Here is a 27,994-nt window from a genome sequence, read left to right as displayed (position 1 = left end):
GGAGCTGCTGGCATAGGTAAAAGGCTGCAGATCCTTCCAAGTTAATTAAAAGCTTATCGTTTGTCTGAGTTGTTTGAAGTTTTTTTTTTTTACACACACACTTTTCAGTTTCTTTATTGAACCGTTGATATTTTTGATTTAGACTTCAGACTCGGGGCAAGTCTTGGATGAGGTCTGAACCTAAAAGAATTACTTTATACTTTAACCTTCTAACGGCAACACTTAAAGACAGTCTTGAGCAAATTAAGTAAGGCAACAACAACAAAAGACAAACATAATAAGCACATTGCACTTAGAGAAAAAGCATGATCTGGACAAAATAAAACAAGGAACAGACAGAATGTGTCTGCTGGAGGGCACATCCTTTCTGTAAACTGTCATAAAAAAAATACATGGGAGCTAATAAAAGATGACGGGTTAACGATGAAGGTGAAATATAACACTAAAACTGTACGACCGAGTCTTTGATCTTGTCCTGTGATTCATCCCTGCTTCCCTGAACATTCCATATCAGCAAAAAAGCAGCTGCCATAACCTTAACAATAAAGAGACACACTTCTACAGTACACTGCTGTGAGAACAATTTCAGAATGCAGGCACAACAAATGTTTACACACAATGAAAAAATCCCAGTCATCCAATTTCACTTCCCCCAAAATGAAACACGGATAGAAAAATTAAACATTCATTTGGACCAGTAACATAGATTTGTAGTGTGCTATAATTACAGCTGAGGCATAAACACTAACAAGCATTATCAGAGCTTTTCCCTGGCTTTCAGTCCATGATCACACTATGAGCAAAAAGACCTGCAAGCGACAGATTTTATGTCCGAAATAATTGCATGTGCACATGAGTGATGTCACACCGGTTTTATTCAAGATAATTCTGTAAGAAGGCTGTATAGTGTGTGTGTGTGTGTGTGTGTGTCACAAGGGATTTAACAGAACAGAACTCATTTTGGGAAACTAATTGTTTTTCTCAACACAATAAGCTAAAGCTAAGTTTTTATGTGCGACATATAATCAGAGAGTGTGTGTGTGTGTGTGTGAAATAATTGCTCTTGGTGTGAACCTCATCAAACTGACAGTCATTTACACTCGGGCCCTGTTCACACCTGGTATTAACATCCCTGCTATATGTGTAACTCTGTGGTGCAACGGTAGAGTGTCTGACTCCAGATCAGAAGGTTGTGTATTCGAATCCGCAGGGTCAGGGTCAAAATTCTTGGGCAACATATGTGTCTATCACAAACTCTGTGGGGTGAAGTAATTAGATCGGTGTTATTAATGCACCAATGGCAACAAATAAATTGCCGTGTTGGGTTCTGACTAGAGTAAAAAAATACTTTTAGTTCACTGTGAGACTGCAGGGGCTCAGAGGTTCATAAATGTGGTCCCAAAACCACCCCGACAGGTGGTTTTTGTGATCAGATCTGAGGATGCATTCAGGATAGATTTGGTATGTATTGACCTTTGTACTTTGCTCTGTGTGCAATTTCATCAAATCACCAAGGACGGATGTTAATACCAGGTCTCAAATGTATGAAATTTGTGAAGTCTTCTTCCCGCCAGCTCCAGTCCGAGCTTCGCAACTATGAGATGTGTCGTCCACAAATGTAATGGTCCCATAAGGCATGTTTTTTTTTTGTTGTTGTTGTTTTTTTTATTTACACTGGTTCACAAAAGCACTCCAGTCAGGCAGTCAGAGTTGCCCTTCCTTCCCCTAAAAAAAGATCATCTTTTTATTATAAAAAAAAACTGAATCCCTCCCAGTCTTTAAATTCCTGCAAAGCTACAACCTTCCCCAACCACGTGAAGAACCCAACCCAAAACACAGGCCGAGAAAATGGAGAAACTTTACTTTGAAGCCTTTAAAAGTAAAATGTCCAAAGAGTGGCTGAGATCACAGCCCCGACAAATATGTGAGAGTAAGGAACAGCAAGCCAGTGAAGAGGTGCAGAGTGTAACTGGAAAGTGTGGAGGCGGCCTTGTTCTGGACCATCATACCAGTTCCTAAGAGAAAGTGAGAGCGAGAGTGTGATTCATATTTGGAGCATTGTAAAAAAAATGAAACTAATCCTAAACAGAAAACAGAGGCTGATCCTGAACAAACAGAAAGAGGCAGAAACACATCACTACACAGAAGTGCATGCACACGGTCAGTGCTAAACAGGAGAGGTGGAAACAGAGATGCATTTCCTCTTTCACTGGGAAAAATCCTCCTCACAGAGAGCCTCATACTTTGAAGATACCACAGGAAAAAAAAATCCTCATTTACCAACAAATAAAAAATTGGAGATTGTAATCTGCAGCTGCTCCAGCTGCTAATCTGTCCGTCACTGTAAAATTACACATAGAGTATACTCTCTAATACAGATGATCTAACTGTATTATGTGACATCACTGCACGTCATGTCAAATATAGTATATAATGTATGTCAAATATAACATGTGGTATAATATGATTTGTTAATATGTGTCCTTATTTCAATTAAAAGAGGGAGAAATAAAGATAAAGCTATGAACTTAAATGTACAGTACTGTGCAAAAGAGAATTCTTGTTCTAACAATGCTATTATAACAACCAGACACTGAGTGAAGTGTGAGAGCTTTACGGTTGCATGTTTCACATTCACATCTACCTTTGGGCCAAGTTTTACTGCACAGTTTTACTCCTTTTGTCTCTAGATACATACAGAGAATATTATTTACATGTTGGCGAGAATGGAAAGTTTACCTGAAAAGACAAGACTCGTCACAAACACTGAACTTTCTCAAAACCTCACATTCAAACGTGATTTTCTCCTTTTAAACAACCTGAAATATCTAACCACATCAGGTCTTGTAAAACTCAACACTGCAGCTGTCAAAGATACTAGTGGCATGTTTATGATCAGTATAATAAATAAGAGTGCCAATATCGCTCTGATAAAATGGCCTTGGATCAAACATAAGTCTCTAAGATTAATTCTTTCTTTAGATAAACCATAATCTCAGATATAATATTTATAGAGGCATTGTCAGCCTTAATAATAATTAATAAATTATTAACTACTATTACTAGAATTTGCAGTATAGACTTGATGCCTCCATGTACGTGTTCCCTCCCGTGTATTTATGTTCTTCTGTTAAAAAACAGAGCAACATAGTCTGTATGAATGAATTTGTAAACGTTAACTATCACATTTCAGTATCTGTAGCTATTGGCGAAAATCAAAATCTTTAGTGCTTCTCCTTTGTGTGTTGCGGGTGGGGAAGGGGACGCAGAGAACACCCATGTCGCCAGCCTGTCCACAGGACTGACGAGCAGCTATGACGCAATTTATGCTCACAAGCACATACACATAACCTGATCCACTGCACGTGTCCTTGGGAGAAAATGCAACAGAAACAGTGTTTTGAAGACACTGAATCACCAAGTCCATGTCGGATTTACAGTTGGATTTTTTTTTAATAATAGTACATTTTCTAGCATTCTATGCAACCAAAACGGTAATTTCTCCATATAATTAAAATATTAAAACACACAGTCGATTTAAAAATGTCACAGTCATATCTTAAATGTGTGTTATGCCTTTAATTACAGTTAAAATAGGGACATAAAATGTTCGAGAGATGAACAAAGACATGACACAAAGGCACCAAACATTGCTGTTGAGTGTAACCAGGATGTCTGTATCTCTGCTTTCAGACTACCAGGCTAAATTGAATTTTTTCCAGGGCTGTGAGAACACAGAAATGCAAACTTCAATTTTCAAAATCAGATTTGTGTCACTTTAGTAAGTAGGAACCAAAGGTTCATCCTATTTAATCCATCTTACATTTCAACAGCAAGTGGTTCCTTTGTTGACACATGCAAAACGGTACTTGTGGTCACGTGTGCTGTTTGAGACGACAGTCATGTTCAAATGCAAGACACAGTTATCAATGCAAATATGACGTATAATCAATCAGTTTGGATCAAGAAGGCTGTCACACACTATGTTTGTTATCATATTGCTTTACCTATTATCAATGGTTATTTCACTGTGTGCAAAGGTCTCTTAAACAATCAGGAAAAGCTCCGGTGTGTGTATTGTTGTTCCTCACCTGTGTCCCGGGACACAATGATCTCATGCGCTGGCCCGTCTCCGCCCTCTCCCCAAGATCGAATCTCCAACACGACGTAACCGTTGTCCTTCGGCAGAGGCAGATTCACTGACGTCTTTGCCTTGTCCAGAACTTTCAGCGCTGCTTGGCCTTCATGTTTGTACAAGACCTGACAAACGTACACAGTCATATTATTATAAAACTAATATCAACTAAAAGAAATATAAAAGGTATTCCTGGAAATGATTTTAAGCGGTTTATCAACTGCAGTGTCATTGTTTGCACTGACATAAAAAGGACTAGTGTTGCAGCATTCCTGTTCTGATGAAACATTTCATGATCATGTTCCGGGAAATGGTTGTCTAACGGTCTAAAAACATCTAAAACATCTAAAAACATCTAAAGTGACAAACATTCATATATTAATATTCTGTACACGCTAAGGCTGAAATAGATTTTCATTAGATCTTAAGATCTTAGGCCTGTTTTTCTGCACATCACATGCAGGTTCTAGACACAGGGATGTGTGAGTGACTGTGCAGAGGCCGAGCTTCTCCACTGCATGGTTGAGCAAAGAGTGTGAGGACAGAGCAGGGTCATAATTACTGTACATCACTACTTTCTATTTTGTCAGCATGAAAACAGTACCAGGGGAATGCTTCCAAGTGTTTCATGTGATAATGATTGGCGTGTTCTCAAGCTGCACAGGTGCCTCTAGTTATAAAATGTATACGTAAATGTATGAAAAGCTGGAGTTTAAGGCCTTAAAGTCAAAACTTGGATTAACTTTTCCTTTAGAAAAAGAAGCCCACGTGCAACACAAACTTACTTTGTAGCCCAGAACAGCAGACTCGTTGTGCATGGCCTTCACGTGGTCCCACCACACTATTACAGATGAGCTATCGGTCTTCCATGAAACATTGCCTGGAGGACGATTAGGAGCTGGACAAAGACATGTTTTGAAAATTACTTAAAAGTCAACGACAGATAGAAAAAAATCAGAGAATTATCCTTGTGAGATTTTATCATTATCAGAGAAAATCTCACAAGGCAAAAGGTGACATATATAAACTGTACAGTTAATATAATATAATGTTCCAACAAGTAAAGAGTACTTGTATATTATTTGCCTGGATATTGCTACTTCCAAATCACAAATTCCCCATTTGATTTGAAATTTATTTAGCAATACTTCAAGTTTCCATACCAAATTTGCTTAGTTATGGAGCTTTTCTCAGATCTCAAAACTGTATAAAATCTGGACCCAACATGGAGCATCATTAACAATATTAGCGTTTACAAATGTACCCACTTTTGTTCATATGACCACACAGTGCAACTTCTACATTACAGTCGTTGGTAACTCAAACTTGAAACTTTGTCACATTTAAAGTTTACAGCTGAGAAGCGCAACAAAAAGACACAAAGTATACTGTCAAAAGACACCATTGTGGTCAAGTCTGGCTAGGTTTTTGTACAGGATCCAAGAAATTAGTTGAAAATCTTTTTAACCCAGCCTGAATAGAAAATAGTAACTACTCTAACTACTCTACTCTACTGTACTCTTAAATGACAGTGAATAAATTGCCTTCAAGGATCCTGTAATAATATAATAGAGTGTATGGATAAACTGGCTGTATTTTGACATGTGTCTATGATAATGCAGCTCTTGGCAGAAAAGTGATACAGAGATTATGTCTAAACCTACTGTTGAACACATTTGGAGCCACAGGCTGAGGGAGCAGTAAGTACCTCCTTGAGCACTGAGGAGAACCAGACTCCTGCAGCTGAGAGGGAAAATACATCTCTGCCAGGAGGAGAGGTGGAGAGCGAGACGAGACGGCTCATTTACCCCAGCTGGATTACAAGGACACTTTTAGTCTGACGGGAAAACACCCATGATGGAGTCTTGGGCTATGAAGTGGAATAATGACGGAACTACTCAGGATCCTGCTGAATGTCTACTTGTAGGGTGGGCGGGGGCCACGATTCAGAGCGACCTTTTCTCAGTTCAAGTAGTGCATAAATAGATTTCAACAAACACAAAAGGAAACTCAGGAAGCTGCATGGTGTTCATCATCAGCCCCAGGCACAAATGTGTCAACAACAGCAATTACCTTGTGGATTTCAGCCATTGTCGATCGTCTTGGGTAAGTCAAACTAACACAAGATGTAACCATTCAGCATATCCAGAATATTGCATAAGTCTGATAATATTTATTGCATAAGTCACAAGTCTGATCCCCTGGACAAACAACCATTCACTGTCACTCACACCTACAGTAAATCCCCACAAAAAGGTCCTCAGTCGAAGCCAGGATTCAAATTGGCAACCTAATTGCAGTGAAGCTATAATCCTAGCAGAGAGAATCAACTTGAACCACACAAAGAGTGAGATTTGTAATTGCATTCTTATCAGTAGTAGTTGTCTTATATTTACATGAGACAGATTTAGAAAAGGCCTCAAGTTTACTTTGTGAAATCCCTTGAGACAATGTTTAATTTGGTGCTATACAAAAACATTATTTGAATCATTTGAGAGATGTTTTTTTTAATTTCTTTTACGATGACAGACATGTTCAGATGTTGTGAGGTGTTGTCTTCCCTCTAATTTTCTGTAAAAAGAGCTCAAGTTAAGAACAAAAGATCATTTTGTATAAAAGCTACTGCCTTACGTGGCTTCCTAGTGGTGACAGTGGTGCGTGGCGAGGGTGGCCCTGTGCCAGCACTGTTGTAGGCCAGAACTGCAACGTGGTATCGCGTGCTGGGTCGAAGTCCAGACACCCTGGCTGTCGTTTCCAGTCCTGCTGTCCTCACCCGGTCTGCTGCTGCCTCCCGTTCATGCTGCCGCCAATACCGGATCTGAAACACATTTACAGATGCAACCTGAAACACTGCGCAAACCTATGCGTCCCTCACATACATCAATGTCTCTGTACACACGGCAGATGATGCTAATCATTTTGTTTGCTATGTGGGGATAGCTTTCTCCTCAGACATCATCCATCTTCATCGCTGGTTTGATTATTACTTCTGCACCTCCTCTGGTTTCTGTTTACATCCTTTGAAAATGCTGTCCCATTATGGGAGGTTTTGATCAATCACAGAGCAGTTCAGAGAGGAAGCAACTGCTATGTATACAGTTCCCTTTAGTGGAGAGATCGCTCCTCCAGCACTGGCAACAACTGCCTACACTGAAAATAAATCAGCAATGAGAGTTTAAGATGGGGGGAATGCCTGGGTCATCTGTCTGCACATGTGCATTCATCTGTGCTCATCTGATGAGGATCCCAAACTGTAAACTGTACCCCAAACCCTAACCCTTATTTTCCCCAAAAAAACAGCGGAAAGGGAACTTGACTTGTAACCGGAGGGTCGCCGGTTCAAATCCCGGGGTACCCCTGAGCAAGGTACCCAACTCCCAATGCTCCCCGGGCGCTACTCAGTGTGGCAGCCCACTGCTCCTAATTCTAGGATGGGTCAAATACAGAGGAATACTTTCCCTAAGTTTTAATAAAACTAAACTTTAACTGTGGCTTTAAAGACATTTCAGATAGATTTAGTATCAGCATTTAATCCCAGAGATGAAAACAAAATAATATATCTGAAATATACATATTACAAGAAAAGAAAAATAAATAACATCTCTCCAGACAGATGAGACTGAACTGGGCACAACATGTTTGACTGTTGATTACACACTGCCATGTTGGGCAAAAATCCTACATGTGCTCTTATGTCGTCCCTTCACCTCATATCCTCTAAGGATGCCATTGGTGCTGAGCTGCTGGACCGGCTCCCAGGAAACCTGGATGTCGAAGGCAGTCAGTGTTGTGGCATTAATGCTGGACGGTCCCACTGTTGGCTCTGTGGGGAAACAAGAGGTCAGAATATGCAACATACCACATACACTGTGTTTATACCTTAATAATAAAAAGGTACCGTCTTAGAAGCATGTATTTTTTTTTACTGTCTGTGAATTTCTGTGAGTGCTGACTGATAATGGTATAAGCACTAGTGGCGACCACTGGTGGTCACAGACACTACTGCAGGTAGGGACATACATTGTTTACTGTCTTAAACAGTGCACTACTGAGTATTACATTATTTTAGTTCAATAAAACAGTAATATACTATATCACTTATAACATTACATATAATATAATCATATTCCTGAAAGCAAGCATCATGCTGCCTTATGAGATTGAGTGCAATATAGTTTAGATGTTCTGAAATTGCCTTCAGGGCCTGTAAAGCATGGTCATTTTATTTGTATAGCTCATAAAAAGCAGTGAGATCATCGACAGTTTATAGGTGAATACAAGGTTTGATGAATGAAAGTAAACCTGTAAACATTCATTGTCACTCCGTGGTGAAGAACGGCATTGTTTTCCTTCCCAGTATACTGATATTGCACCCACAAGTGTGGTTAATTTAGTGTAATGCTACTGACCCGAGGGTTATAAGTCACAGGATCACTGAAATGAAATAGAACCAGAGGACTTTATAGAAAAACAATGAGTTTTATAACAGGAAAGAGATAACAGCGGGGAAAGTTATGATAAAAGGAGATTGCAACAGTTCCAAAACAATTGCAACTGGGATCAAAGCAGTTGCAAAACCGAACAGATATATTCATACAAGGATATTGCAAGATACATAGCAGGGGAAGGTTTATGCACAGCTGGACATTCTCCTGCTGTTGTGAGCATGTTAGACAATCGCCTGCTGCAAAAAGTGTCAAAACCCAATTTTTCAGTGAGTTATGTTTTTGTCAGATTAAAAAATCTTATCAGTGGATTTTGCTGTAAATGCCTAACAGTCCCACTGGTTGAAACTGTAATAGTGTAACATGAGTTACGTTGCTGTGTACAGAGTTGCAGCAGTGGTGTCAGAGCAGTTGAAACGTGAACCCTGATCAAAATAGGTGGTGGTGGTGGTGCAGTGCGACTCCGTGGCTCACCTTCCTCTGCAGAGTGCACCACAGCGATCTGACTGAACGGACCCTCTCCTCTGCGGTTAAAAGCTTTGATCTTCACCTCAAATGGACTGTACGGCGTCAGGCTTTCATTGTAGTAGACATGACGAGAGGACTCGACATGAAGAATGCGCACCACTGTCCACGATGATGTGTCTTTCTTCCTGAATGCCAGGGTGTAGCCAAAATTGTCCCCATTTTGGTATTCTCTGGCCATGGGCTGTGGAGTTTCAGGAGAGAGATGACATGTGAAAATCTTACAAGTCTGATCCAGTGTTCTTATAAATAAGAGAGAAGCAGGGCAATAGAATAAGGCAAGTTGTCCAGCTCATCCTGAAAACTAGTCCTTAAACTGGGGGCAGCCACTTCGAATGCTTAATCATGTCTAGTTATTGTGCACCTCAATCTCTGAACATCTGGTTGGAAGATCTCGTTACTCTGGCAGGAGTCTGGAGATAACCAGATCACATAAATAAAGTAGAGACCAGCCCATTTGAAACCTTAAAACAAGCCAAATTTAAAATATAGAGCGACGGGTCATCAACTCACCGTCCAGGTAACAATGAGCTCGTTGCGGTCTCCTCCTCCTCCTGATAGTCCACTGGGGGCCACTGTGGGAGCTGTTGACCGAACACATAAGCACAAGATCACATATAAAATAAATACAGATAATCGTCTGATTTTTCCTTTCTGCATTTCAAAGTATTTTAACATGTTGGCATGGGATATGTAATACATCTGTTATTTTTAATCTACTGTGGATCAAGTGGATCAGTATACTCTTTTGTCAAAGACTGAAACACTATATCTGTGTTCAATCAATATTTTGAACCTTCTTACAGCATGCCCTAATTTAATGTAAAAATAAATGCTACAGTCCTTTTTCTAAAGGCTCTAAGAGCTTGTATATCTTACAAGAGGCAGCCTGTGGCTCCTCACCTGCTTGCTGAGTGCGAATGGTCTGTGAGGGCATACTGGGCTCTCCACTTCCCAGGATGTTGCTGGCAATGACATGAAATTCATAATCCATCCAGGGAATCAGTCCCATCACACGGGCAGACTCTGCGTTCCCCTCAATGTTCACTGGGTCTGATGAACACAAATGACAGAACGTCAAGTAGATTATTTAATCTGACCATATTTCAACCTAGTATGCTCTTTTTAGAACAATATATTCATTCAATTCAATTCATTCAGCTATGGCGCATGGACGCACCCGTCCTCATCTTCTTCCACTGTGATGATAGTGATGACCGGCCCATTATGATGTATTTGCCAATGGGACTGTGATTATCGTAGCCACGACTCCACCTGAGCTCCACCGATGTCTCGGCAACGTTCCTCACAAGTAAACCCCCTGGAGGTCCTGGGGGTCCTGGAAACAACGTAATAAATTCACTGCTGACATGAACATTGTATTTTATTTTTGTCAGCTGTTTACTTGATTTTAAAACATAGTGACAAGAGTGTTCTGATGTTATTAGATAGAGAAAAAAAAAACTTCCTTTTTCTGTTATATGGGGAGGAACAAATTCATGTTATTTAGTTAAGTACCAGATCACAGCCGTTAATTCAAGTGCTTCTGGTGTGATATTCTACCTAAATAAATGTTTGTCAGAACCTGCTGATGAAGCGTGGGTTGATTCATTTGTCTATTATGCTCTAAAAATTCATCTTTGAGCAACTACTATTATTCTTGGTTGGCTGGTACCAAATAGGGCTGAACAATTAATCGGAATTTTATCGAAATCGCAATACAACCCACTGCAATTTTCAAGGTGCAATATTTTTTAAAGCCAAAATGTGTGTCAAAATATCATTTTAGATCAAATATTATCTTGATCTATTCCACAGACTGAAGAGAACATCTTTGTTTGTCACAGATCAGCAGAAACAGAAGCATACCTTGTGCATCTATAAGGTGACACCTTAACAGGACACAGTTGTATATGACACTCTTTGATGAACGTGTTGGTATTTCATTGAAATAAATTGTAACTAATAAGTTGTGTTCATGTCTATAAATATTTGGGAAATGGCAAATGGGTTCATCTTCTGTTATCCCATTAACGTCCATATCCCCTGTAGTTTACAGGTATGAGGTTTCCTTTCTATCGTTCTGCAATTGTAAAGAAATATCTTACCTCGGACCACAAGTCGAGCCATAGTCGATGCACTGTCCACCACAGTCTGAGCTGTGCATGTGTATATTCCTGCCTGACTCAGCTGAGCATTCACAATCAGCAGGTCACCAATGTTTTCCTTCTGAAATGATAAAGAATGGAGAGAACCAACGAAAACACTATGAATCAAGATAAAACAACTGAAACACTGTAAATGGGGATAAAACAACTGGAACACAACTACACCATTGCCTTGTCATTTAATAAACATTGACACATAAAACATGACAGTTACTCTCAGAGCTTGTCGCTAAACACATTTTTTATTTGTCATTCTGACATAAAGTTATCATATCTTATGTATGCTGTAGCCAAGTTTGTCTTAAAACAGCAAAATTCTGGGACTAAACACTCAAACGCCGCAGAGGGTGGTCTCAGAAAGCCTGGATGAAAACTACTACATCATCCTTTACAGGACTCACCCCATCCACGCGGTGGTATGGTCCTGCAGAACCCTCCACGTCCAGCAGAACCCCGTTGAGGGCCCAGGTGAAGGTCAGATCCATGGTGGGGTCATGGGAGGCATGACACTGCAGTGTCACATTCTCCCCCTGATTAATGTCGGCATTGGAAGGAGCCAGTGTGATCTTGGTGGCATCTGCAATAAAATGATGAAAAACATGTTTAAAGAAGATCTTTGCACCATTGTTTAGCAATGACTTTGTGTAAGTAGATGTTACAAAGTACCTCATCCTTATACACAATGTGCTATATCTCTTATTTGTTGCATACATTAAGAAACATTGTTACAGTGTTTTTATGTAATAAATGAACAAAAGAGAAACATGTGAATTGTTGAGCTTTAGACACAGTGAACTACTCCCCTATTTCTTACAGTAAGAAAATGTCTACAAAATTGTAGAATAAAAGTAAAATCTCATATGCCAGCACGATTGACTTGTGAGAAAACTGTTTCTGGTAGTATGAGAATGACAGCTGTCTCGTAGATGTCAACAGCCAATGAAAGTTTGCTTTACATACTTTAGTGGTCAAGGTTTTCTTTAACCATAAAATCTGCTTCAGTGTACATTATTATTTGCCAAAGAATGTATTTGGAATCATCAGAAATTATTATTTGGACTCCTGGTGGGCCATGAGAAGTTATTTAAAAAATAAAGTGTTTAATATTCAGTTTAAAAAACAAACTTTCAAAGTATATTTTTAAAAATTTGCTTTGCAAATGGATGATTCAAAGTTTCAGTGTTGTTTGTAATGAACAATAATACATCCTTCAAAAGTTTTGTTGTGTTGCGTTGCGTTGCGTTGCGTTGCGTTGCGTTGCGTTGCGTTGCGTTGCGTATATACACACCCCTGACAGACAGGTGTCCAGTGCTATTGGCTTTGCCCAGGTAGTTTTCAGCAAAGCAGGTGTACTTCCCCTCATCTGCTCTGCTGATGTTGTGTATCCACAGGATTCCATCTGAAGTTACAGTGACTCTGCAAAAACAGACACACAGGGAGTGATGATCAATTGAAGTGGATTATAACATCATTAAACACATGCTCAGACATGGACAAAACATAATACACAATACACAGTGATTAAATAAAATCAATGTGCATTACACATCGCCAGTGCTTTGTAGCATAACAGTGATAAAGTACTGATGCAAAGCATTGTACAGCAACTGTGGCTGCTTCTTGCAGCACATTCAGTCAGTTCCACTCCACAGTGGAAGACGCTTACTTATTCAGCTTCCCACCCACAGATTTCACAGCTGATTTCAGTCACAGACTCACTGCTCATATATTTAGCCGCTCAGACGATCATTTGAGCTCAAACTATTACTTTAAATGGTGCAAAGCGGGGGTAACAGGACGGAGCTGGGCACAATGTAGATGTCAAGCACTACAACTCATTTGCGGGAGGAACACATCAGCAGGTGGTGTCAGGATGAGTTCCAGTATTCACAAGTCAGTTCTTCTGTCCTGTTTAAAGCGTCAATGTGCATCCTTAAAGTTCCATATATTACATTACACACAAATGTTGGGCCTTCCTTTGAAATCGAAAACAGTCCCTCTCTCAACACACCTGTCATTTGTGCTGCCATTTAATCCACTACACAGACAAATCAGTGTTTGTGTCCACATTAGAAAGCATATCCATATGCTGTTATTTTGATGGCATAGTTTTATAGTTTCTGTTTCAGTTGTGTGTCTTGTGTTAATTATTTTTTATAAAACATTTCCACATGTTAATCCACTGCACTAACAACAAAGAAACACATTGACACAGCGTGTCCACTACCTGCTGCTGTTGGTGAGCAGCTCTGTGCCACGGCTCCAGAACAGGCTTGGCTTCGGAGCAGCTCGAGGGCGACACTCAATCATCACCTGCCCTCCTCTGGCTGCTGGAATCAGCCTTCGCACTGGATTCGATCTGAAATCTGGGGCCTGAACTGGAGGAGCAGGAAATATGATGAAGACACAGACACAGAGTCGGATTAAGGGAGATGGAGGAAGGAAGAATGTATCAAGACAAGTCACCAACTAACACTTGGTGAAAAAAAATATGTTTTTTCCAGAATCAGCCCTCACTGATTAAAATATATTTGCATTTCAAACAATTTCAGTAATATTTGAACATTTTTCAATATTGGCAAATTTCAGTTTTCCTATTGAATGAGGTACTGACTCAGTCCACATTTTATGGCGCTTTTCCACTATACAGTTGTGCTGTGCCGAGCCCACACAGATACAGCTGTCTGTGCGTGAAATTTAAGAACACAAAATCAGCAATACTACATCACAGCACACAGACTTTTGTGTTTGAAATCCTTTATTCATATTTATGTAAGAAATAAATGAAGAAGCAATATAGAAGCTTCTGTGTCTGCAGCTAAAAACACTGATTTTATCTGTGACATTGCATCAGGAGGGTTAATCCCGTTTCCTCACTAGAAGCTATATTCTCTAAGAGTAATCCTACAGATTAGCTCAGCTGTATGCAAAACACTATCAGTACCTTAAAAACCCAGTATCTAACAAAGATAGCTACAACCTCCTACCTTGGACTCTGAGTTCAGCAGAGGAGTAGATGGTGCCATGTTTGTTTTCAGCCACACACTGGTACATTCCAGAATCTTCCAGAGCCAAGTTATTGATCTTAAGACGAGCTCCGTTCACCACCACCCGGTCCTGAAGGAGAGTAGATACATACACGTACTGCATGTGAAAACACAGTGAAGGGAGAAAAAGCCCTAATCACATTTACTCTATGGTCAGCAGAGTAAACATGATATGCTAGTCATTGTCTTCCATCATGGATTCAGTTATATGAGAATATCACATGAGCAAATATAGGTACTCAGTCCTTCATAGCACAAAAACATTTTATTATTGTTTCATTATTATTGTTTCATAAAAAGTTTGGAGAATGTTATTTCCTGGATTTAATTTATTACCTAGTTTAAAAGAAACAGATTTGCTATGGGTGAGTATATTCCCATTGCTCATTTAAAAAGACAATAAGAACTTTTTATTTTTGTTAGTTATACATATTAGTGGAGCTAGAGTCCTAAATCATAAATAATGGGTTATGAGCATTTGACTGGATGTATGTTATGCACCTTCTGCACGCTTACCTGTGTGCTGAGAGGCTGTCCGTTGCGGAGCCATCTTACGGAGGGTCGTGGTTTACCAGCTGCAACACAACTCCAGTGAAGCTCTGAGCTGATCTCCACCTCTGAGTCGCTCATCACCTGCAACCACTCCGGCTGAGCTAGAGAAAACCATTGACAGACAATGAGCTTATTGATTAGACAATGAGAATTTTTGAATGCTGCCTTCAGAGCAGATCAGACAAAAAAAAAAAACGTTGACCGTTTCATCCGCAGGTTGTTCAAATATTAACAGTTTCAGATCATGGCTTCTCTGTTCGATCTCCTCTCATCAGATGAGGAGACTCTGCCTGCATTGGCAAATGTTGTTTTCAGACTATAATATTATTTCTTTTCTCCTTTCATCGAGGATGTCCAGAGGTGTTCTCTCACTCAGATTACTTGATTTACATTACACTGAGTGGTCATTCTCACATTCCTCACCTTGTACAGTGATGCGTCCCTGGTATGTATCACTTCCTTCTGAGTTGTAGGCTTCACACTCGTAAATACCCTCATCATCAAAGGAGAGGTCTTGGAGGATGAGGGTGGGACCTTCTGCCGAGGAGCCTGCCTTGGACGGCATTAGTCCATCCACCTTCCTCCATCGCAGTTTTGGGACCGGACTGTCAGGAAAAAAAGATGGAGAGAAGGTGGATCACAGTTGGAGGTAGACAATTGGAAGTGCTAACAGTTATGAGATAGTCAATGATAGTTAAATTGGTAGCTTACTTTCCATAGGCGAAGCATTCTAACTGGGCGGTGTGTCCCGCAAGGGCATAAGTCTCCCCTGGGAAACGCACTTTAATGCTCGGTGCTGACTTCCTTGGATTGGCTGGACAAAAAAAGTAGCAGTGAATATACTGTACTTTCACTTACTGCAGCTATTTTCAGATCTAAAAACTGAAATAGTACCACAAACATTTGAAAGATATAGAGTTATAGAAATGGCAGTCCTTCCAGAAGGTTCAAACAGCTCTGTAAACAACTTCTGAAGCTGTTATGGTGTGTTCATAATCATCACACAATGAAAAACATTGGCCAGTTAATTCAGCTATACAGAGCCAGCTTTCCTGTAGATCTTCATGTGAAGCTATATGAGACATTTATTATTATATATAGATAATATCATTGATGCAGCTTGTCTTCCTACCATCAGGCAGAACATTGAGCTGATTGGCTTTGCTGAAGGTGCTCTTGGTGCTGATGTCCATGCTGATGGTGGTGAAGCAGAAGAAGTTCCCTGTGTCGTTCAGCTCCGCTTTAGCCAGATACAGGTTCCCCGTGACCTGCGACACAAACCAGCGGCTGTCGGTTTTCTTGATGAAGTTGGGAAAGTCGTTGATGAACCAGCGGTATGACAGGGCTAGAGAGAGGAAAGTAGAAATCATGGTCAATGGTAGTCCAGTGAGAATTTAACTTTTCTTATAATGTTATTTGTACATTTTATTTCATATGCACTTTCCAAAACCTGTTGAACAGCCTCATAGTTATTCTGCCCATTTACAATTTCAGTGCTGTTTAATTTTTCTAAAATCTATCAGGTGTTTTAAAACACTAAAATACTATAATATTTAATATACTCAGGTTTTCCAGAAGCAGCATAAAACCCAGAAGCAGAGTGGGTACCTGGGTAATGTGGAGGAGGCTGGCAGGCCAGGAAAGTCCCCATACCCTCATATGCCGTCTGTGGACTCCTGCTGTCTGGAGGGTAGTCATGAAGGTCTGTAGACGGATGAAAAAGGTAGGACAACAGAAACACTGAGTTATACAAAGTTGGCAGTCGCCAAAGGAGTAGTAATTCTGAATGTTTGATGCCTCAGTAACCACTCAAACAGATCTAAACATTTAAAGTGTTTCAGTTCCTCACAGCCAAATTTGAGGTTGGCTGCTCTGCTGATGACGACTCCACAGCGGTTGATGGCCAGACACTGGTATGAGCCAGTGTCTCTTACAGACTCGGGGCTGCTGATGACCAGGTTTCCAGCCACCAGTGTGTAACGAAGGTCCAAACCCAGCGCGACATCTGTGCCGTTTACGAGCCATCTACAGGAGAAAGAGCAGGACAAAATGGATTTGTTTGAAATGGAACGGAAGTTCTGCTTCTTTTACTCAACTCTGCTACCAACTTGCATTTCCGCTGGAATTCACCAGTTGCTTCACAATCACATCAGACATACTAAGACAGCAAAGCAGTGAGCACCAACAACCTGGACCTACTGTGTCATTTATTTCAGTTATTTCTTAATTATATTAATTCAAACAATGAGGTTCTTTATATGCTACTGTAATTTAACATTGGTCCTAATGGTGGTCCATGAAGAGCTCAATATTTTCTCAGGTGGTATAAAATAATTAAAAAGTTCTTACTAAAACAGTCAATCGGCTGTTTAAAAGGTCAAATAAGACTGTACAGTTTCCTGCAGGACTTTCTAGTAGAATTACAGCTCACAATCACATTTAAAACACAGCATTAAATGTGATTTAGAAGGTGTCACATTAAGAAGGTGTTTTAATAACATTTATGTCTGTGTGTGTGTGTGTGTGTGCGCGCTTCACCCACCTGTAGGAAGCAGGTGGACTGGCTCTGGCCTGACAGCTGAGGGTAACCTTGCCTTCACTCAGGCCCTCTGGGTAAATTAAACTGCTTGGCTGTTGTTCAAACACTGGCCCGCTGTCATGACCCGACACACACACATCACCACCTGTAAATTATTTATTCACAACACACATAATTACATACCAAAGCTTGTGCTAAAGTAGTTATGCTCCTTAAAAAACATTAACAATCTGGCTACAATTGTCTTGCTGTGAGCCAGGTCACACAGCAAGCATGCGGCACCTGGGTGAACGGACGCAGAACTCTTATTATTAATAGTTTCCACATAGGGATATTATAGCTTTTCATGTCAAAAAGTATCCACAATACTGTGATGAAGGCAAACTCAGCCAATGGGACTGACCCAGACAAAAACACAGAAAACATTAGAGAGAATGGCAGAAAGCTTACAGTTCCTGACAATTGTTGAGGGGAAAAGGAGGAGAGACTAACTCCTGTGAGCTTTAGGAGATAATGATAACAGGAAGTGAAGCAAGCTGAACACAGGTGGTGGTAATTAACAAATGGGAAACAGCAGGAAGTAAAAACTATCTACCTATCACATTTACAAAACAAAATGGGAAGTACAAAGACAAAATAACAAAAACACAATCCAAGACATAAACCAAAACCATGTCATCAAAGTCCAAATGAAAACTAAAAATCCAAATCAATGAAAGCACTAAAGAAATCATTCAGGGCTCAGAATCCAGTCAGTAATCATTACAACTCTACATTTACACTACTCTATACATTCTGTAGGAAGTATGGATGGATTTTATTAATTCTTGAATGCGATGAGAGTATGACTAAATAAAGGAATAAATGAGTCTTCTTACTCTTATTATTTAGACAGTTTACGTGTTGTTAACACAATTATCTAGTTAGCCAATCACATGGCAGCAACTCTATACCTTCTGGCTCAGAGACAAAGGTCAAGACACCCTGCTGAAGTGCAAACTGAGCATCCGAATGGCTAAGAAAGAGAGATTTAACATGGCATAATTGTTTGTGCCAGACAGGCTGGTCTGAGTAGAGAATCTCAGGGCAGAGAGCTGTGATTCAACAATGTTTTTGTAGTGCAATGATATATTTGGTTTTGTTTAATATCTGCACAAACTCTTGTTTGAATTGAAGTGAACAACAGAGAGAGAGAGAGAGAGAGAGATGGAGAGCATGCACATTTGTGATATTCTCTGACATAATGAACAGTGTTTATTCTGCCGAGTGTATTGTTTGTCCAGGGGAACGGAGCACATGTGACAACACATTTCACCAGCTCAGTAATTCCAACATAAGCTACACCCAATCACCATTCATCACACTGGAGCATTACTTCACCAGCACAGCCCGGGGGAGACAAAAGTACAAGGCCTTCGAGAGGAAAATTGAATTCCCTCTCCTCTGCTGTCTAAAGTCATTCATTTTTAATCAGATGCACCTCAACCATACATTTACACAAATATAGTACAGAACATTTATTTGTGTGTTTGTTATTTGTATGCTTGTTTGTGGTTACGATGTAGACAAAGATAGGGACAGACAATGTTTTGTCAGCACTGGATGAAGAACATCATTTTCAGTGAAGACACTGGTGTGTGTGTGTGTGTGTGTGTGTGTGTGTGTGTTTATGTGAAACTTACCTGCAGCGTCCTTTAAATGCACTAAGCTGAGGACCAGTAGACACAGCAAATTCTCCATTATCTGGATCATGCTGAACAACAACTGGATCACTGACTGACTGAGAGCAGATGATCAGACGGATTCACTGTGTCTCACAGGAGGAAGAAGAGGCCTCCACTTTGGACCTGTGTAAAAAACACACAAGAGAATATTCAAGTTAAGGTAATTTTGCTCTGAAGAGGAAATGCTCTAATTATTAAATAATAATCGTAAACAGACAGCAGAAGACAAACTAAAGCACAACCTCATGTCATTTACTTGTCGGTAGCATTCATTTCTGATGGAGAGACTGAAGCTCTTTGACCATGTGAGCCCGGAGTCAGATTTACTGTCCTCCCAGCATCAACCTGTTTTCTCTGTCTGTGTCTAAAATTAAGCAGAAACACAAAGTGGAAAAACAGTAACAGAAATAGAATCTCTCACTTTTGGAGGAGTCTGCTCCCAGGCTATCATTTAGATCCTGCTTTACTGCTGAGCAATGATTGACATTTTTGTTGTCTTCCTGTTTTTGTGCTATTTTTTATAAAAATTTCGATTGGGATAATATTAAAGTTGAAGTTGAGGTTAGAGAAGTGGGGAGGGGGTGTCCTATTTACCAGCGACACCAAGAAACTGGTGACTTTTTTCAGATATTGTTTTCAATAGGAATAAAATTAAATATAGTATACCAATTTAAATACCTAGACCAGTACAACGTTACACAGAAAAATACACACATACTGACTGATTCTGCAGCACATAAGGCCTCACTCTGCTCAGTGTGTATGTCGTGGTGTGTTACAGGGTGGTCAGGGTGGTCAGGAGTTATTTGATCCTTGTCCCTTTACAGATCCACATGACAGAATTCACTTCAAAATGTACTTTATGTCCATAAAGCTCTCACTGGTCTTCCTCCTCAGTGCTTCACTGATTGCTTCATGCTGCATTCTGCTCCTAGGTCATTAGGTCAAACTTGCAGTGACCCACTCTCATTTAAAAGCCAAAGGTGAAAATGCTTTAAGCTGTGGAATATTCTATATTAGGACTTCTCCCCTGATGATATTGTTAAATTTCATTTAAAGTCTTACTTGTTCTTAATTTTAATCCTAAATCAGTGTGATTGATGTTTTAATTGTGTTATATATGTACTTTGTTCTATGTCTTGTCTTGTTTACCTTGTCTAATCCCTGCGATGGTAAATCCCTCACATTCTAATCCTGTTGTTTCAATGTGAGACGTGAATAGTAATTAATTTAGTTTTTAAGTAGCACATCATATTTTCAGTAATTCCCAAAATTGTGATATGAAATCAAAGGCTTGAGAATCTCACAGTTTGTCAAAACAGTTGTTTTGCTCTTTAGCAATAACAAACTAACTATAAATTCCCCATAAACCTGAATATGCATGAATACTTAATGTGTTGTGAGTCTGTTTGTCTCTCTATTTTCTGCTCTGAAGTTGATGTATGAAAACAGAAGAAGAACAAGGACACACACCCTTAATGTGTCCTTCAAACTCTCTCTCTCTCTCTCACACACACACACACACCTTCATGTTCTTTAAAAGAGGACAACTGCCCAAGGCCATAAGGACATTTTTAGGACTGTGAGGACATCTGCTGATGGGACACACATGGACACCCATGGACCACACACACACACACAAAGTGGCTAAACTAAGGGTGGATAAAATGTGAAGATCAACCCAGGACCAACAAAGAGGAATAAGATATATTATATTAATTGTGGCAAGTACAACACGTTTGATTGTAAAACAAACTGAGAGAGGATGAAGATGCTGATGATGATGCTGATGCTGGGTTTCATGTCTGCACGTAAATGTAACTCCTTGTAAACTGAGTTACTTTGAAAAGTCTGCTCGACTATAATTATTATAAGGACGCACAGGGCCACTTTATGGTGTTCTACAGCAACAGTGTGAAGGTTTTCCCCGGCTTTTACATTCTGGGTCTGTTTTGAGACAAAATGACATCATCAAATTTCTAATGTGCATCAAAATGCTATAATTTGATACTGTAATAGAAATGCAGTCTCTCACAAAGCCACATCACTGCAGCCGGGCCAAACAATGGAAATTACGTTAAATTATACTCCTCCCTGAATATCTCATTTATGATTTAATTTCCTTACAGGGCTGGAATTTCCGAGGTGAAGATCTTAATAGACTGACTGGTGCTGGACTCACACAGACAAGTGTAGTGTCTGACTACACTTCTCACCTATAATGTGACATATGCCTGCTTAAGTCAATGATATCTGAAGAATGTGTTTGCTGCTTTGTCTCACACCCTTTTCAGACAGGAAACTAGAGTGTGTGCAGTGTCTTGCACAAGGATATATATCAGCCTGGAGAGTAAAGGAGCCAGGGATCTTGCTCTGCCTCCTGAGCCACAGCTGCTCCAATGAAAGGAGAGATGACCGACATGGCAGAGGAAAATCTTTTGGTTGTTTTTCATCGTCCACTGGCAAACTGGTCCAGTGAGATGATTTGTGTGTAATAAATTCCGATAAATTATGAAAGTGTAACGGGACATCACAAATGATGAACAGTGAAGAAACACAGCAGCACAGAAATGACAGAGAATCTACCATTAAATATCAAAATAAGATCTGCAGTGTGGAGATTCCCGCAGTGTGGGATCCCGGTTATCCACCATGCCCAACGTATCCTTGTTATTATCTTTCCTATAAGAGATTGGAAGCACTGGTTTGGCTTTGGTACCAGCTGCCAGTTCATATGAGGCAGATGGTCGGTCAGCAAGATGTTCACTCCTGCCTTATGCATGCACAGAGGAGACTCTGTGTGTGTGTGTGTGTGTGTGTGTGTGTGTTTTCCAATTTCCAAACTTTATCATAGCTTAGATTAGATTAGATTTTCTTTTTTACAGTAACAAATCTCCTATATCTGGACTCTGTAAATTGATCCATCCATACCTATACCTGACTGAACCTTTTTTTTTTTACCATAAATCATTTTGTCTGACCTCTGCGTTTGAAAATAACACTTAACATCCTTGAAACTCATAAGAGGCTTAATGAATGTGCCCCCACTTCAAAATGACCACAATTAAAAACAGGCTATCACAAAGAGAAACACCATAATTACCATAGTTCCACATTCTCTCCTCTGCAAACCTGCTTAGCTCTGTGACTGGAGTTTGAGTGCCTGATGAGCAGCTTTCGAAAGTTATCAAAATTGCAGAGGCAGCAAACTTACTGAGGTCTTTAAAAGAACATTTAGTCAGGACAGAAATCTTCATATCGTCCTCCTTGACACGTCTTTTCTTCCAACAATCGCAGCTGCTACTTGTTCCCCTGACATCAATAGCATCAACACCTGTTTCTAAGAATTGTCGGAGAAACGTTCCTGTCATTTGAGCAACACAAAAAGAGCATCTGAGACAAACAGGCAGCTAATTATCAGTCCAGACTAACTTCCCCTACACCCCAATTTACACCGCACAGGCATTAACTGACAGACCACCTGCAGGGAGGAGCACCATTACGGCGACATGAAATGGGCAGAATAAAAACGAGTGATTGTACAGAGACAAACTGAACTCTTCATGAGGTGGAGGAAGCGGGGAGTCCTGAGCCAGACGTCTAACCCCTGGGAAAGATAAAACTCTCCAGCCTGCATGCTGCACCCTCAGCAGCTATTAGTTTGTCATCCTAACAAGGAGACTCAGAGCAGGGTGACTTCATCAGCTCACAGAGAAACATATCTCTCTTTCTCTCTCCCTTTTTCTCTATCCCTGTGTGTGCGTGTGTGTGTGTGTGAGAGAGAGATCATCTGGGAACAATAGCAAGTCTATGAGTCCCTCTTGCCACTTGTACTGTAGCCCTGGAAGACAGAGAACCATTTACTGAAGTGCGGTCGACACTTACGACACTGGCACACACAAACGCAGAGTGCACTCTTGCAGTGCACGCTACTGACCATCACTAGCTCTGCACCTCTCACAGGAGCCACTATAATCACTTCACATGACGTGAGTGCAGAATTAGGCTAGGCACAAGTGAATGAGAACAGCCCACAGAGATTTAAGGGTGTTGAGACAAAGATGATTAGAATCTTGTATCCATTACAGGTGTTTTATGTCCCTCTAAAGATCAAGTCACTACCGTCTGGTAATCTGAACGCAGCCTTTTTGTCATTTCTGATTTTTAAATCGGAATCTTTGTCACTTCAGTTTGAGGTCCTAAATCAGATTACTCGTCACTGTGTCTCACACGTGGGCTGGATGGCCCAGAGCCGCAAGAATTGCCCACATCCTCGGCCACAAGTTGGCACCTTGGGGTAAAAATACTCTGTGCTAGTTTACATGTGGAGGAGGAAGAGACACGGAGGATGGAGGCGACGTTCTCATTCCCATCTATCAGCAGCTCTTATCCCAGTTCTCCCCCCTTCTCCTCACTTGTAGATGTAGTTGAGAACACTGAGGCTGTGGCCAGTGAAAGGTGCGAATAGAGGCCACCTCTTTCAAGAGGACCAGTTTGGCTGTTTGGTCTTGGACTATGTTCACACAACCCAAACAAACCGTACCGAGTGTAAATGTACCAGGCAACAAGGCCCTTAAACTACCTGGCAATATTTTTAATTTGGACTGCACTGACCTTTTTAAACTTTAGTCACATACCTTACATATACCCCCTTTGAATATTCCTCTGCACTCTATTTCACAATAAAAGCCTTGTTTAACTGAACCTTGTTGTCAACTGGGCTTTTACTTTAAGCACTGCAGAATTTCATTCACTGGCTTAAAATTCTTTCTTGTGAAAATGATAAGATGCAAACATTATCAGCTGTGCCAATTCTGGATCATATTATTGCGATCCGTCAAATTGACCCGAAAACTATTTTGGACCAAATCATGTACAGCTCCAACTATGACGTCATTTCAGATGCATATTCTCATACCATTCCACCAAAATGATGTGAACTCTGTTGGAGGCCATTTTAATTCCGCTTTCAAACATAAGCTTATCAGCACCAGCCGATGGTAACGGCATAGTGGGGGAATAAACTGCCGTCCAAAAAACCTAAAAACACAATTTCAAATTTCGCCTTGCAGAGATCATCTACTGGTTTGATGTGTCAGAGGAGAAGAAAGAATTCTCCTACTTCCTGCCAGATCCATATCTCCACATCCATCTGCCAGTGTGCAGCAGCTCAGAGGCCTCACAGTCATGACAAACTAGCGGGACTCATATCTGAGTGTGACCTCATGGTCTTTCCCTATTAGAGCACAAAGAACTGTTGAGAACAGGAATCCTGTGAGCGAGACGCGTCTGAGTGAAAGCTTTACTGTTTCTGGTGCATTCATCTGGTGGATCAATCACAGCATTGATAAGGAGACACGAGGCAGCTGTGGAGAAGCCTGAGTGAATGTGGGGAAGTGGGGGAACTCACACGGTTAAAAAGCAGATAAATAGGATCAATTTAGACACCACTTTATTTATTTATTTTGAAACTGAATGGTTTATGATTAATTAGTGGCCAACCACAATATACTCTATATATTTTTTTTTTTATTAATCTCATTTATCTATTGCACACCATGGAGGGTGTCAGGGAGAGACAGATGGAGTTGGTTGTTGTCACCGGCTCCTTCTGTCCCTCCATGTCTTGCACATCAGGTTGGGTGTCAAAAAAAATAAACAATGAAATACGGGAAAAAGAATGCAGTTCAATCAAGTGAAATAAATAAATAAATAAATGCAGCGAGTCAAGAGTCGGTGAGAAATAAAGTCTTCTGTCTCTCAATCACTCTGCCTGTATCAGTTCAGACTGAAATATGTCCACACTGTATGAAACAGAGAAGGCAACTAAACTGGGACTCTTAAATAATGTCTAATTTCTGAATTAAACATTATTAGAGCTGCAACAAACCATTATTTTCTCAATTAATCGGGTACATAGTCTGCTGAGTGCATCAGCTTCACATGACTGTTTCTCAGTCGAGCAGTGTGTAGATCTGCCGCACTACACACAGGAAGGGATTCCTTTTTTTCGGACAAAGAAGCGGCCATGAAAAGATTCAGAAGTTAATTCTACTGCTAAAAAACGTAAGTAGTTTGACAGGGTAAATGTCTCTTGTCCCTGTGATGACGCTGTATACACACAAGTGCTCCCTCATACACATAATGAAGACGCAACATACACATAATGTTACATCATTTCTGTCCAAGAAACAGACAGCAACAAAAATCATCTGGTGATTTTCACTATAAAATAATCTGTTGTTTACTTTTTTCAATTAAATGATTATTTGTTGGTCCATCAAATGTCATGAATAAAAAAATAAAAATACCAGCCCATTTTAACACTCCCTTGTCATAAGTTGAAGATGTTGTGTATGTGACTTAGTCAGAAAGTAGTTCAAAACGTACAACTGAAGGTTACACCACCACAAAGATTGCGTTACCGCTTACGTTAACTGTCAGGTTAGGGAAAAACTGTGTGCATTTCATAGTTTGTCCACCAGAGAGCACTGACATGCTCATGTCCCGTCAAGTCCTACTATACATGCTCATGAACAAAATGTGGTTTTGAGGGTTATTATTCCATCTCAGCCAACACATTATGTGACCACAGAACAAAACATAACAATAATAATAACACGATCCTTAATCTCTCTGAACAAGACAGACCCATTTATGATCTCATTATAGCCTAATACATTAGTATGAGTGGGATTTATTGTTACAGCCGACATGAGACTTGTGATCAGATGTTGTGGGTAATATGATATAATAATCACACATGGTAATAAAAAGCACCCGCAACAAGTTGAGGGTGATGATTTTTTTTTTCCATCTGATACTGAAACCAATATCACAAATTTGAGTATCTATCGATCAGTCAGATACAGTCATTTTAGACCTTTTCAACTACGAAGCTGATATAAGCTATTTCAAAGACATCATTATCCAACTGTGTAACATATATTCTTCTCCTCTACAGAAAAATGAAACAACATGACTCAGCTAAAATGCTGCTGCTGATGTTTCTTATATGTTTACAGTCTGTGCATATAGCACGTAGGATTTTTAGATTGTATCAGATTTTACATTTGATCCATTGATTGGAACCAGTATTGAGTATCGTATACATACACTTATAAATTACAAATATACATATGTATGTATGTGTGTGTATATATATATATATATACATATAACATATATATAAATACATATAAACACATATAAAAAAATATATAAAATCACAAACATCTTCACTTTCTTATTAGTTGTCAACTGAGCTTATAGAAACTGTTATAGATGTAAAACAAGCATTTGTGGCCAGATCAAAATGATGTCAAACTCCTGAAAATATGATAAAATAATCCCATGTAAGAGGCAACAAAAAAAAACTTGATCTCATGCTCTCATTATCAGCTACTATTTAGAATTTTGACTTTCTCCAATTCAACACAATGAGCCTTAACATAAGCAGGATTTGTCTGTCACAACACATAACATGTGTTGGGTTTTACATAATTATTATGTATAAAAATATAATTTGCTGAGTGCATGGTACATACTTCACTGCAGTGTTTTATACAAACACCAGAGAGTCATCTACAGCAGAGTTCCTACTGCACAGGAGCACTGAATGATGATTTATTTTATATATAAATGAAGTTATGTTTCCTATAACGTTTAGCTGTGACTGTGGCTCTGCAACGTGTTATTGCGTCAAATAATCATAATAATAATAATAACAATACTAATACGCTAGCGTTTTTTCTTGCTGCGCCGTGAGCAGCTTTTCAGCAAGAAGTGGAGAAAAACCCGCATCATTATCATCATCATCATCATCATCATCTGCTGCTGCTGCTGCTGCTGCTCTTTGTGCTGAGAGAAGCAGAAGCAGAAGCAGCTGAGGTGTGGGTTTGTTTACCTGACCGTATCCTCCCCGGGCTGTGCCGATGCGGAGCCAAAGATGATGCGCAGGAGGCAGAGGTGAAGCTGCGAGAGAAACCGCTTCCAGATGAAATAGACTTTCTCCTCCCTCTCTCTCTCTATCAAAATTTGGTCGAAGCGAAGCTGCTCATGGACTGACCAGTCTCTCTCTCTCTTTCTCTCTCTCTCTCTCCCTCTCTCTCTCCTCCGCATCCCTTATTTCTTTTGATCGCCCTCTGGTCGCGTTTCATCAACGTCAGAGAAAAGTAGTAGTGCACTTCCGGTCTCTCGGTTACAAAGTAAGAGTCACCCAAACATAATTTGTGGTCGACATCCTCTGAAACGAAACAGTTTAAGTATTTTTATTTTATTTTTATTTTTTTATTAATATTACTATTATTTTAGTATTGTGGGAGAAAAATTTAATCTGTAATTACTCACCTATTCTTATAACCACTTATGTGTTGATGATCAAAGTTTTGATTTGATTTGATTGAGTAGCGATAATTGTGCATAAGTCACAAAATATACCGTTTTTATTCATTTTTTTTTAATAAAAGGATTGTGATGTATTTTGAAATTTCACTAATTTAATCCGATTTAATCTGGACATCTGTAGCATGTTGCGATGGATCATGAGCCAGTGGTCCTCTGGGCACAGACTGTAAAAGGGGCCCTCTGTACAAATCAACTGCTGTAAAATAAAGGTTGCACGAAAAATCAAAAAAAAAGTTCCATGATTCATGTAAGATGTAAGAATATCAAAGAATATCACATATTCTCCTCCTCCCATGAGCAGATAATGATAACAACAGTGTCACTGTTGAGGGCCCTGTCAACACATCAGGGGTTAATAATGTAGCCTAAGGGGCCCTGAAAAGACATCACTGAATAACCAGTGTTATTTCGATGAGGGGCCCCTTTCAGACATCAGGGATGAATAACATGACC

The 27,994-nt window shown here is 39.9% G+C and overlaps 1 protein-coding gene across 1 annotated transcript; it reads right to left on the bottom strand.

Annotated features, from left to right (window-relative positions):
• Positions 1–78: 78 nt before the first annotated feature.
• cntn2 (contactin 2) lies at positions 79–27,279 on the bottom strand. The gene is made up of 23 exons (XM_044023924.1): positions 27,042–27,279; positions 19,094–19,258; positions 17,415–17,556; positions 16,722–16,897; positions 16,481–16,576; positions 16,005–16,217; positions 15,584–15,686; positions 15,296–15,477; positions 14,837–14,973; positions 14,261–14,390; positions 13,501–13,651; positions 12,562–12,689; positions 11,675–11,850; positions 11,214–11,334; positions 10,286–10,444; positions 10,009–10,158; positions 9,619–9,689; positions 9,055–9,289; positions 7,843–7,958; positions 6,767–6,953; positions 4,921–5,033; positions 4,092–4,260; positions 79–2,015 (listed from the first exon to the last, which is right to left on the bottom strand). The coding sequence occupies exons 2-23, from the start codon at positions 19,161–19,163 to the stop codon at positions 1,906–1,908; spliced, it is 3,135 nt and encodes a 1,044-aa protein (XP_043879859.1). The 5' UTR covers positions 19,164–19,258; positions 27,042–27,279; the 3' UTR covers positions 79–1,905.
• Between the last annotated feature and the right edge of the window lie 715 nt (positions 27,280–27,994).

The sequence above is a fragment of the Solea senegalensis genome, linkage group LG4 (genome assembly GCF_019176455.1).
Source record: "Solea senegalensis isolate Sse05_10M linkage group LG4, IFAPA_SoseM_1, whole genome shotgun sequence".
Classification (NCBI taxonomy): Eukaryota; Metazoa; Chordata; class Actinopteri; order Pleuronectiformes; family Soleidae; genus Solea; species Solea senegalensis.
The sequence above is the reverse complement of the archived record's forward strand: the minus strand, read 5'-3'. Positions and strand labels throughout refer to the sequence as shown.